The sequence below is a fragment of the Ranitomeya variabilis genome, chromosome 7 (genome assembly GCF_051348905.1).
Source record: "Ranitomeya variabilis isolate aRanVar5 chromosome 7, aRanVar5.hap1, whole genome shotgun sequence".
In the NCBI taxonomy this organism is placed as follows: domain Eukaryota; kingdom Metazoa; phylum Chordata; class Amphibia; order Anura; family Dendrobatidae; genus Ranitomeya; species Ranitomeya variabilis.
Genome location: NC_135238.1, coordinates 31,975,912 through 31,987,663, shown reverse-complemented (window position 1 = coordinate 31,987,663; position 11,752 = coordinate 31,975,912). Strand labels below are relative to the sequence as shown.

The following is an 11,752-nucleotide window of genomic DNA, read 5'->3' as shown; positions in this document are numbered from 1 at the left end:
CTGCCAACTGTCGTGGTGGCAGACGGCAGGTGCCGCGTGTCGGCCTCCCTGTTTCTGGGCGATGGTATAATCATTTCTTCATTCACCTTCTCAAATCCTGCTGTTACTGGCACCAGATAGAGGAATAAGAAACCCTAAGAAATGCTGCACAGGATTAACCCATAACTGGTGTGTGGTCGCGCTGTCACGTGCCTGCGCTCCCTGTGTCCCCGAGCACTAAGGTGTTGATGTCATGCCGCCATGGGACCTTCTGCTTTCATCTGCGTCTCTACCTGACTGTGCCGTGTAGGAGGATCCGCAGCTGATCCCCGCTCCGAGCGCAGATTACTGCACCTCTCACTGCACAGTTTGGGACCATGAAGAACGCAAAAGATGAGTGTCAGCACCGTCCGATCACAGTAAGTGCATTCCCATAGGATCTGCGCTCTAGGTGCAAGCTGCTGTTCCCTGTTATCAGCCACGCTGACTTAAATGAAGCATTCTTTAAAACGATGACTCATCGAAAGTCCAGAAAAATCCTTACCCCTGTAGTCACTCTCTCTAGTTATGAGATCCCCCATCTACGAGTGTCGGCTGTCATCTACCGATCTGCAACTGAGACCCACTTGTTATAATGGGCCCCATTAAGATTTCCAATATGAAGCATAAAATTAAGGGGTTAAATAGTACTATCGTCATTTTTTTAAATTCCTTTTTTGGGCTCAGTGCATTTTTCAGAGTATGATGTTAGTGTTTTGCTGTACGTTTACAGGTCGCTGTGCGTATTCGACCGCTGAATCAGGCGGAAATGGAGGAGGGGATGCAAAGTATAACATACAAGCTTGGAGAACAAGTAAGGAAAGTCTGACTATTAGTGATGTGCGAGCGCGCTTGGATAAGGTGTTATCTGAGCATGCTCATGTGCTAACCGAATGTCTTCGGCGTGCTCGAAAAATATGTTTGAGTCCTCGCGGCTGCATGTTTGACAGCTGCAACACATGCAGGGATTGACTAACAAAAAGGCAAGTCACTCGGTTAGTACACGAGCATGCTCAGATAACACCTTCTTCTTCTACTGTATAGCTATCTAATCTACCGAAATAAAAAAAAAACCTGACCTGCAGGTGTGCAAAGGTGCAAGCTGCTCTGGCTGCATAATATTCAATCAAAAGCATGGGGCTGCACTCACTTCTCTGCAGCATCTATTACTCTGCCGCCCTCTGATGACAATTCGCTTGAGGGCTCATGATGGAAACTGTGGGGAGACGCTGCTATCACTCACCCTGCTTCTATCTCCGCGCCCGGATCTCCTCCCTTGTGTTCTTTCTAGTATTTCTATGAGATTTTATATTTGGGGAAGATGCAGAAAATCCTACTGCCTGAAGGATAAGGCGAATCGAACTCTTGTGTGATTGTTCACTTATTTTTAGGTTTAGTTTTCCTTTAGACATAAACGTTGCTATTTTTTAATGCATTTTATAATGAGCGGGTACCATTTCATTACAGCAGACGATTTCTTATGTCATTGCTTTCCGTACCTTGTGTTCATGACAGCGGGACGCTCGCATACTCAGGCATGGTGTACTGATGAAAGTCCCCTTGGGCTCGTTTGTTCCTAGTGATAATATAAGACGTGTCTTTCTCCAGCCAATGACTGCCGGCAATTTCTGAAAAGTGTCTATTCCCTGGAGAGAACGTTCGTGCTGTACTGCTCGCTGCCTCCCTATGGAGCGGATTAGTCCTCACATTAGTTTTGTCACTTTCCTTATCTGAAAGTAACATATTACATCCCACATAAGACACAAGGTCAATTACATGGTGGGGAATTGGATCACTTTGCCGTCTGCAAAATCCTATCCCAATATGTAGTAGGTGTAATAATAATAATATTACCAAATACCTCCAATTAGAAATTTAGTATAGTTCTTCAGATAAACTATGTAGCTTACCCCATGTGCAGGGCATTGCAGTAGCTTAGATATATATGATAGTGACAGTTCTCCATGAGAACAGAGCAGTAATGCAAATGAGTGACCCAATCTCTTTTACGTCCATGGGAGCGATGGTCGTACATGTGCATTACCACTACTGTAGCCCGAAAGTAGATGGAGGGGTTGGATTTGTGCACTACCTCTCCTGTAGCCCCATAGAAGTAAATGGAGGGGTTGGATTTGTGCACTACCACTCCTGCAGCCCCATAGAAGTAAATGGAGGGGTCGGATTTGTGCACTACGACTCCTGCAGCCCCATAGAAGTAAATGGAGGGGTCGGATTTGTGTACTACCTCTCCTGCAGCCCCATAGAAGTAAATGGAGGGGTTGGATTTGTGCACTACCGCTCCTGCAGCCCCATAGAAGTAAATGGAGGGGTTGGATTTGTGCACTACTGCTTCCCATAGGCCCATAGAAGTGAATAAAGCAATGGTTACTCATGTGGGTTATCTCTCCATTTACTTGGTTAATGTGGGACCCTCTTTTCAGGTTATCTGCGGGAGTCCTAGAGATCAGACCCCAATCAATTTTATATGTATCATGTATCCTTTGGAAAAGTGATACATTTTATGGGTGGGATAAATCCTTTAAAGGGGTTATATGGGACGGGATAACCTCTCTTAGGCTGGCCAAACACATTATCTGGTTTTCGGCCAAACGATGCTTTGACTGATCGTTCGACCAACAGCCATCTCAGCTGGCTCTTCCCTACACAGGAGCGATCGCCCAACTGGTGGCTTACATCAAGGAGAACAATGCGATCGGCAGTCTGAAATCAGACCTGTCTGATCGACACCTCTCCTCAACCATCTGTTGGCCGAACCCATGGATATCAGCTGGTTTAGCTAATATTAGCCCAATGTGTATGGAGACATTATGGCTATGTGCACATGTTGAGTGCTTGCAGAAGATTTTTGTGACTATTGGCTGTTGGAGAACTAACCACAGCAACTAAAGAAATCAGAAAACATACTGTATGTAACAAAGCATTTTGAGTAAACCAACATAGTAGATCTAAGAGACCTGGCTGCACAGGGTTTTTGTTCCCTGAGTGGGTCCTTGAAGCCTTTCGGCCCTGCCGTAGTTGCTTTGACTTTGGTTGTGTCCGTGCCCCGCTTACATTTTGCATTGGTTCTCCCTATTCTCTAATTTCTTTTCTATGTGTTCAGCTTGACCTGAAACTAAAGTGACCCCTAATATGTCATAATATTACTAATTAGTGACAAATCGCTGTGATTGGGTGAGTATATCATACTACTGGGGATAGATGGGAATAATGTATAAATGGCCGGATGTCACCTGAGTCTTTCTATTTCAGATGTTATTGCTGAAGGATCCGAATGAAGACACAGATGACTGGAGAGCGAGTCGTGCCAGGCAGAGGACCTTCATATTTGATGAGGTGTTGGACCAGTGCACGTCCCAGGTAACTCTCCTGTCCGTCATCTTTAGAAGAGACCTGCACTATGTAACGATCCAACCACCACATCCCCAATGTTCATGTCGCTGCTGCTTTCATAAAAAACTGTGCAATGTAATTAGTGCTATGGAGCTAATGAACCGGTCTCCTTTACAGGACTGTGTGTATGAGTCCACTACAAAAAGCCTGGTGGAAGGAATTGTTTCTGGGTACAATGCCACTGTGTTTGCTTATGGTCCTACAGGTAATCTTCTGTGTATCTCACTTTTATCTATTTGATCAATCTAAATCTTCCAAGATAAGCAGCACTCCAGACAAAATTGAACTATTATCCACTATATCCTTCCCCCCCCTTTCCCTTCCTCTCTTCCCCCTTTTCCCTTCCTTTATTCCACCCTTCCTTCCTTCATTTCACCCTTCCTTCCATCCATTCTTTTATCTTTCCTTTCTTCCATGCACCCTTCCTTCCATCCTTTTATCCTCCCCTCCTTCCATAAATGTTTTATCCTTCCTTCCTTTTTTCCATCCACTCAACCGTGCACCCTTTCTTCCTTCCATTCTTTTATCCTTCCTTCCTTTCTTACTTGCTTTCTCCCTCCCTCCCATCCATCCATCCATCCATCCATCCTTCCATCCATTCTTTTATCCATCCCTCCCTTCCCTCCCTCGCTTCCTTACTTCCTTCCTTCCCTTCAGTCCCTCCCTTCCTTCTATCCCTCCCTTCCTTCTCTCCCTCCTTTCCTTCCTTCCCTCCTTCTCTCCCTCCTTTCCCTCCTTTCCCTTCCTTCCTTCCTTCCTTCCTTCCTTCCTTCCTTCCTTCCTTCTTCCCCTTCCCTTTCATCCCTTCCTTCTCTCCCTCCCTTCCTTCCTCCCCTTTCATCCCTTCCTTCTCTCCCTCCCTTCCTTCCTTCCCTTCCCTTTCATCCCTTCCTTCTCTCCCTCCTTTCCTTCCTTCCCTCCTTCTCTTCTTTCCTTCCTTCCTCCCCTTCCCTTTCATCCCATCCTTCTCTCCCTCCCTCCCTTCCTTCCTCCCTTTCTTCCTCCCCTTCTTCCTCCCCTTCCCTTTAATCCCTTCCTTCTCTCCCTCCCTTCCTTCTCTCCCTCCCTTCCTTCCTCCCCTTCTCTTTAATCCCTTGCTTCCTACCCTCCTTCGCACCCACTGTGCATACCAGGAGATAGGCAATCATTGAATATATGAAATATAAACTGCATTAATTCTATATAAAAGACCAAAAAGAAAAAAGGAAGCAGCATGGAGTCCAGATAAATATGTAAACAAACTTTATTGACAATTATTACAGGCTAAAAAATGAACAGAGGGAAATGATCCCCGTCCTGTACTCAGCACGCATCTACAAACACAGGGGGTATGTGCCTGTAGTACACAAAAATCCACATTATAACCGATAGTAACAAACTAAAGTGACTGTGCATACGGTTCAACAGAACCTGTATTAGACACATAGGTCCGTCAAAGATAGCTACCAAGTACACTTCATATTCAGTATATAGTCATATACATACCAGACTATGTGGAGAAAGAGTCACGGCGTGGATTGGCACTTCCCCCTGTATCCCCCCTGGGGGATACAGGGGGAAGTGCCAATCCACGCCGTGACTCTTTCTCCACATAGTCTGGTATGTATATGACTATATACTGAATATGAAGTGTACTTGGTAGCTATCTTTGACAGACCTATGTGTCTAATACAGGTTCTGTTGAACCGTATGCACAGTCACTTTAGTTTGTTACTATCGGTTATAATGTGGATTTTTGTGTACTACAGGCACATACCCCCTGTGTTTGTAGATGCGTGCTGAGTACAGGACGGGGATCATTTCCCTCTGTTCATTTTTTAGCCTGTAATAATTGTCAATAAAGTTTGTTTACATATTTATCTGGACTCCATGCTGCTTCCTTTTTTCTTTTTGGTCTTTGATTAATTTAAGGCAGTGGTCCTATATGTTCCTTTTTGGGTCCCAGTCTCTTTTTGCACTAAATATACCCTACTTGGGTCTTGAATACTATGTTGGTGACCTTTCATTGTTCCACCCTAGTGTTTTACATTAATTCTATATAGGATATGCTTATAAAATGGAGGTACTTAGCTCATATATTGGCCAATTCGCATGTGCCCACCAGTCACGACAAGACGTACCTTTATTTGAAAGGTGTTATATAAAAAAAATGTTCAGCTCACCCTGTTATGTCCAGGTTCCTTGGCTGGTCATCGGCGCACGGAGCTGCCCTGGTCCCGGCGGTATGGAAATCCAATGCGCAAGAAAAGTTGTCTCCAGCGACCACAGGAGATATGATTCTTAAAACTTGACGTAAAGTTATCATCATGTTAAAAAGCACAGATATGCAGATATGAGCAATCCCAGTGCAAGGAATGAATCCTACATATTTCAACCTACACGGTCTTACGTATGCAAAGAAAGGGACGCCTTGTCACGGCCGGTGGCCTCTCGTAAATTATCCAACTTAAGTTCCTTAATTGTTATAGTATATTCTATATAGCAGTAATTCCGTCCAAATTTCATATATTCATTGCTGGCATATCACAGCTTTCACCGAGGCGGCTGTGTTCTATTATTTGTTCCTATCTGTCTGAGTGAACAGGAGGCCAAAAAGCTGGACTTTTTCTTGGCCTATGAGAACAGTCTTTTGGCCGCTGTCTGACACGTGCTTTATGGACACGACTAGCGGGTATGCCGGTTGTTCTCTACTCTCTAACCGTAGGGCAAAAATGTGATGTGAACAGTTTTTTTTTCTTGTTTGCTCCATTGTTCAAGAGCGGTCACAGTAACCTTCTTGGACGTTCCTTCCTCTTCTACGCGTGTAATACCTGTTATGTATACATCAGGCACAGGTAAGACATACACAATGCTGGGAATGGACGGCGAGCCGGGAATATTTATCCGGACTCTGAATGATCTGTTCAGGACCATCGAGGAGATCAGCGACAGCACGGACTATTCTGTATCATTGTCCTACCTCGAGGTAATATACCACATTATCTGATATATACGCCAATTTGAGGCTTCATCACCAGCGATTTTTTATTTTTGCTCTTTCTTTGTTTCCTCCTTTTCTTCCAGGAACCATAACTTTTAAAATGTTCAGTCGACATAGCCGTATAAGTGGTTTTTCTTTTTCTTTGCCAGATGATTTCTAGTTTTGAAGTACACCATTCTTTTTGTCACATAATATACTGGAAACTGGGGAAAAAATCCAAGTGGGATGAAATCCCAAAATAAAAATGGAATGTCCTGGTGTAACAATCTAATAGCACAATAATATATTTTATTTATATAGCACCAACATATTCCATAGCACTTTACAATACAGGAAGGACACGTATAGACAATATTAGACATTACAAAGTGACATATAATTCATCACAAGAGGAGTGAGGGCCCTGATCACAAGAGCTTACAATCTAGGAGGATATAGGGGTGACGGAAAAGGTAAAAAGTGTTTGTTTTCTAGGGTCCATTCCATTTTTATAATAAAAGTATTTATGTAAATCTGCATGAACTTGGTCACCAGCCAGTATCTGTATGTGTCCAGATATAAGGGGCTACTGGGTGCATGGAGGGTGCGGGATCAGATGAAACAAGAGATCAAAAGGGAGATCTGATGAAAATTAAATTAGTTAAGTGATTTTATAGGTCTTCCTAAAAATGTGTTTTTAGGGCATGTAAACTGTAGACCCTCGGAATTAACCAGCTTGTCAGGGGTAGCGCATTCCAGAGAACTGAGGCAGCACAAGAAAAGCCTTGGAGATGGGAGAGGGTCTTGGGATTATTGAGGATGTTAGCCTTAGATCATTAGCAGAGCAGAGAGCATGGGTAAGGTGGTAGACAGAGATGCGGAGGAGATTTAGCACTGTGGAGATATTTGTTGGTGAGTTTGGTCTCTTATTTTGTACTCTGTAGACAGACAAGCAACCAGTGCAATGACTGGCACAGGGAGGAGGCATCTGTGTAACGGCTGGACAGAAATATGACTCTGACTGCTGCATTCAGGATAGATTAGACAGAGGAGAGTTTAGTAAGTGGGAGACCGATTAGTAGTGAGCTGCAGAAGTCAATTTGAGAATGAATCAAAGCGGCAGTAGAGTTTTTGCAGTTTTGAAGGCGAGAAAATGGCAGATTCTGGATATTTTATAGTAGAACCACACATGAAAATGGCAATATCGGGTATAGGTAGGTTAGTAGAGGGAAGAAATAGAAAAATGTCAGTTTTGGAAAGATTCCGTTTCAGATAGAGGGAGGACATATGGACAGACAATCACGGGTATTTTCTAGTATAGTAAGGGTGTTACCTGGAGAAGAGATGTATAACGCATGTAGATGGTACTAGACTGATGCAGCGTCTTCTAATTTTCAGATCTACAATGAATTAATCCGTGACCTGTTAAATCCTTCTTCTGGGTTTTTGGAACTTAGAGAAGACGCGAAAGGAAATGTACAAATTGCCGGCATTACTGAATTCTACACTTACAGTGCGGCGGATGTGAGTATCATTAGAAACGCAACTTTACTGTAAAAGCATTTAATGTTCATGTTTATCCAGCAGTTGGCGCTGTGTGCAAAGAAAACGTGAGGAGTACTGAATGTGAAGCTGTGGTCTATTACCTGTGTATCTCCAGCTGCTGCCCAAAGCACAACTCCCATCATTCTGAAAGTTGTAGTCCATCATTGATCTAAAACATGTAATTTATATACAACTGCATAAGAATTATTCACTCACTCCTCACCCTTCAATTGCAAATTCGGTATATTCACAAAACTTACAAACTTTCTGATATTTGCAATGAACCAATCAAACAAGAACAATTTAATCCTTACGGACCCAGACACTTTTTGTTTTTGCAGTTTGATTCTTTTTTCTCCCTTTGTTCCAAGAGTCATAACTTTTTTTGGTATTTTCTCATCAACATAGCCATACATATTAGGGCCTTTTTTCAGAGGACAAATTGCAGTTTTGAACAGCACACTTCATGCTTCATGTTATCTTGCAATGTACTGAAAAATGGGAAAAATATCAAAATTAATAAAATTCACAATTCCTCCATTATTTTTTTTTATACAGCATTCATTGTGCGATAAAATGACAAAATGATTTTTCAGGTCAGCACTATTACTGCGATACCAAACTCATAGGATTTTTTTTTTATAGTGGTTATATATTTTTTGAGAGATGTTAATTTTTTATTTTTCCATGGTGCTGGGTGAGGGCTTGGCTTTTTTGGGTGCTAAGCTTTAGTTTTTATCAACACCATTTTGGGGTACATAAAATATTTGTGCAATGACTACAAAAAGGCAACACCGTTATTTTTCTTTTTTTAATTTCCTTTTCAGTGTTTATCGTATGTTTTAAATGTTATATTTTGTTAGATTGGACTTTTTCTGACACAATGATAGGGGGATGAAGAAAAGAGTAGCCATTTAAACCTTGGTACATTTTTTCAATTTTATTCAATTTTTTTTATTTGTTAGTTCCGCTTGGGAACTTGAACCTATGATCGTTTGATCACTTATACTATATGTAGCGTAATAATTGTCAGAGCTTCACAGTAGGACTAAGATGGCAACCATGGGGGCCTTCAGCAGGACATCACCTGCCATAGTAACACGGAGACTCCCTGCAATCAGTAATGGGGCTGAAGGGAGCAAGTGCAACTCACTGTCACCTGTTCTGTTTAAATTCTGCCGTCAGTTATTGTTAGTTAAAATTTCACCATCCGTTGTTAACAATTTAAATTTTGCTGTCAGTTTAAATTCCGCCGTCAGTTATTGTCAGTTTAAATTCCGTTTTCCGTTATTGACAATTTAAATTCCACCATCATTAATTGTCAGTTTAAATTTTTCCATCAGTTTAAATTATGCTGTCAGTTGTTGTTAGTTTAAATTCCACCGTCAGTTATTGTCATTTTAAATTCCGCCTTCAGTTATTGTCAGTTTAAATTCCGGCGTCAGTTATTGTCAGTTTAAATTCTGGCGTCAGTTATTGTCAGTTTAAATTCCGCCATCAGTTATTATCAGTTTAAATTCCACCGTCAGTTATTGTCAGTTTAAATTCCAGCGTCAGTTATTGTCAGTTTAAATTCCGCCATCAGTTATTATCAGTTTAAATTCCGGCGTCAGTTATTGTCAGTTTAAATTCTGCCATCAATTATTGTCAGTTTAAATTCCGCCTTCAGTTATTGTCAGTTTAAATTCCGGCGTCAGTTATTGTCAGTTTAAATTCTGCCATCAATTATTGTCAGTTTAAATTCTGCCTTCAGTTATTGTCAGTTTAAATTCCGGCTTCAGTTATTATCAGTTTAAATTCCGCCATCAGTTATTATCAGTTTTAATTCCACCGTCAGTTATTGTCAGTTTAAATTCCGGCGTCAGTTATTATCAGTTTAAATTCCGCCATCAGCTATTATCAGTTTAAATTCTGCTGTCAGTTATGTGGGTTTAAATTCTGCCGTCAGTTATTGTCAGTTTAAATTCCACCATCAGTTATTATCAGTTTCAATTCTGCTGTCAGTTATTGTGAGTTTAAATTCTGCCATCAGCTTAAATTCTGCTGTCAGTTGTTTTCAGTTAAAATTCCGCTGTCAGTTATTAACAATTTAAATTCCACCATCAGTTATTGTCAGTTTAAAGTCCTCCATTGGTTATTGTCAGTTTAAATTCCGGCTTCAGTTATTATCAGTTTAAATTCCGCCATCAGTTATAATCAGTTTAAATTCTGCTGTCAGTTAAAGTTTAAATTCCGCCTTCAGTTATTGTCTGTTTAAATTCCGGCGTCAGTTATTATCAGTTTAAATTCCGCCATCAGTTATTATCAGTTTAAATTCTGCTGTCAGTTATGTGGGTTTAAATTCTGCCGTCAGTTATTGTCAGTTTAAATTCCACCATCAGTTATTATCAGTTTCAATTCTGCTGTCAGTTATTGTGAGTTTAAATTCTGCCATCAGCTTAAATTCTGCTGTCAGTTGTTTTCAGTTAAAATTCCGCTGTCAGTTATTAACAATTTAAATTCCACCATCAGTTATTGTCAGTTTAAAGTCCTCCATTGGTTATTGTCAGTTTAAATTCCGGCTTCAGTTATTATCAGTTTAAATTCCGCCATCAGTTATAATCAGTTTAAATTCTGCTGTCAGTTAAAGTTTAAATTCCGCCTTCAGTTATTGTCTGTTTAAATTCCGGCGTCAGTTATTATCAGTTTAAATTCCGCCATCAGTTATTATCAGTTTAAATTCTGCTGTCAGTTATGTGGGTTTAAATTCTGCCGTCAGTTATTGTCAGTTTAAATTCCACCATCAGTTATTATCAGTTTCAATTCTGCTGTCAGTTATTGTGAGTTTAAATTCTGCCATCAGCTTAAATTCTGCTGTCAGTTGTTTTCAGTTAAAATTCCGCTGTCAGTTATTAACAATTTAAATTCCACCATCAGTTATTGTCAGTTTAAAGTCCTCCATTGGTTATTGTCAGTTTAAATTCCGGCTTCAGTTATTATCAGTTTAAATTCCGCCATCAGTTATAATCAGTTTAAATTCTGCTGTCAGTTAAAGTTTAAATTCCGCCTTCAGTTATTGTCTGTTTAAATTCCGGCATCTGTTATTATCAGTTTAAATTCTGCCATCAGTTATTATCAGTTTAAATTCTGCTGTCAGTTAAAGTTTAAATTCGACCGTCAGTTATTGTCAGTTTAAATTCCGGCGTCAGTTATTATCAGATTAAATTCTGCCGTCAGTTATTGTGAGTTTAAATTCCACCATCAGTTATTATCAGTTTAAATTCAGCTGTCAGTTATTGTGAGTTTAAATTCTGCCGTCAGCTTAAATTCTGCTGTCAGTTGTTTTCAGTTAAAATTCCGCTGTCAGTTATTAACAATTTAAATTCCACCATCAGTTATTGTCAGTTTAAAGTCCTCCATTGGTTATTGTCAGTTTAAATTCCCTCGTCAGTTATTGTCAGTTTAAATTGCGCTGTCAGTTATTGTCAGTTTAAATTCCACTGTCAGTTATTTTATTACAGCAGTAATCGGATCTCACTCCGGCGTCTTGTGTTACAGACAGATGTAATACACACACTCTGCAGTGACCTGTGATGAAAATGTATGTTACAAGCTACTAAGTCATTTCTTCCCATTCATCACAAATAACACTGATGGCTACTGCAGTCTCAGAATGATCCAGCTCTCTATCCAAAAAGTTAAGCGATCACTGCCTTGCACAAACAAAGGAAAGGACAATAAAATATACAAAGGCATTGAATGTTCATAGAGATTCGAATGGAAGAGATCTCAAGTTTAAAGTTATGAGAACACCCGTAGCTACCTGGATGTGACAGGAAG

At 40.7% G+C, this 11,752-nt stretch overlaps 1 protein-coding gene across 4 annotated transcripts in view; it reads left to right on the top strand.

The window, feature by feature from the left end:
• Positions 1-11,752, top strand: part of LOC143785693 (kinesin-like protein KIF19) — a 39,037-nt gene continuing 27,285 nt past the window's right edge. The window contains exons 1-6 of one of the 4 annotated variants that reach the window (XM_077274766.1): positions 1-398; positions 752-832; positions 3,289-3,396; positions 3,547-3,634; positions 6,258-6,394; positions 7,787-7,912. In XM_077274766.1, the coding sequence (XP_077130881.1) occupies positions 357-398; positions 752-832; positions 3,289-3,396; positions 3,547-3,634; positions 6,258-6,394; positions 7,787-7,912 (582 nt within the window). In that variant the 5' untranslated portion in view covers positions 1-356. The remainder of the gene's footprint in view (positions 399-751; positions 833-3,288; positions 3,397-3,546; positions 3,635-6,257; positions 6,395-7,786; positions 7,913-11,752) is intronic. The other 3 variants (XM_077274768.1, XM_077274767.1, XM_077274769.1) reach the window with 3 other exon arrangements.